We start from the raw sequence: 301 nt of genomic DNA, 5'->3' as shown, positions 1-301 counted from the left end.
CTTCTCACTCACTCATTTACTTACCATGCGTTGTTTCTCGTCTAAATCGTATATGTAGATTGGCACCTTAGAGAAAATATTCCGAAGTACTTCTTCTTCCTCATCGCAGCTGAGGAATTAATAAAAAGACGAAAACTAGGAATTGAGGAGCAACATCATATTAAAAAAGTAAGAAAAAATAATATGAATAAAGGACATAAATGAATAAAAAATACACAATCAGATATGAAAATATAATCGTTTGTAGTCGATATTTTGAATAATTATGATATCCAATCGTTAAATGTATCTTCGCCTCGAT

At 30.6% G+C, this 301-nt stretch overlaps 1 protein-coding gene across 2 annotated transcripts in view; it reads right to left on the bottom strand.

Moving 5' to 3' along the window:
* The window catches only part of LOC119585227 (transient receptor potential cation channel subfamily M member 4-like), a 13,672-nt gene that overhangs the window by 12,138 nt on the left and 1,233 nt on the right, over positions 1-301 (bottom strand). For both annotated transcript variants that reach the window (XM_037933886.1, XM_037933887.1), the window contains exon 4: positions 25-109. In XM_037933886.1, the coding sequence (XP_037789814.1) occupies positions 25-109 (85 nt within the window). The remainder of the gene's footprint in view (positions 1-24; positions 110-301) is intronic.

Source organism: Penaeus monodon, chromosome 19, assembly GCF_015228065.2.
Source record: "Penaeus monodon isolate SGIC_2016 chromosome 19, NSTDA_Pmon_1, whole genome shotgun sequence".
NCBI classification, from domain to species: Eukaryota; Metazoa; Arthropoda; class Malacostraca; order Decapoda; family Penaeidae; genus Penaeus; species Penaeus monodon.
The sequence above is the reverse complement of the archived record's forward strand: the minus strand, read 5'-3'. Positions and strand labels throughout refer to the sequence as shown.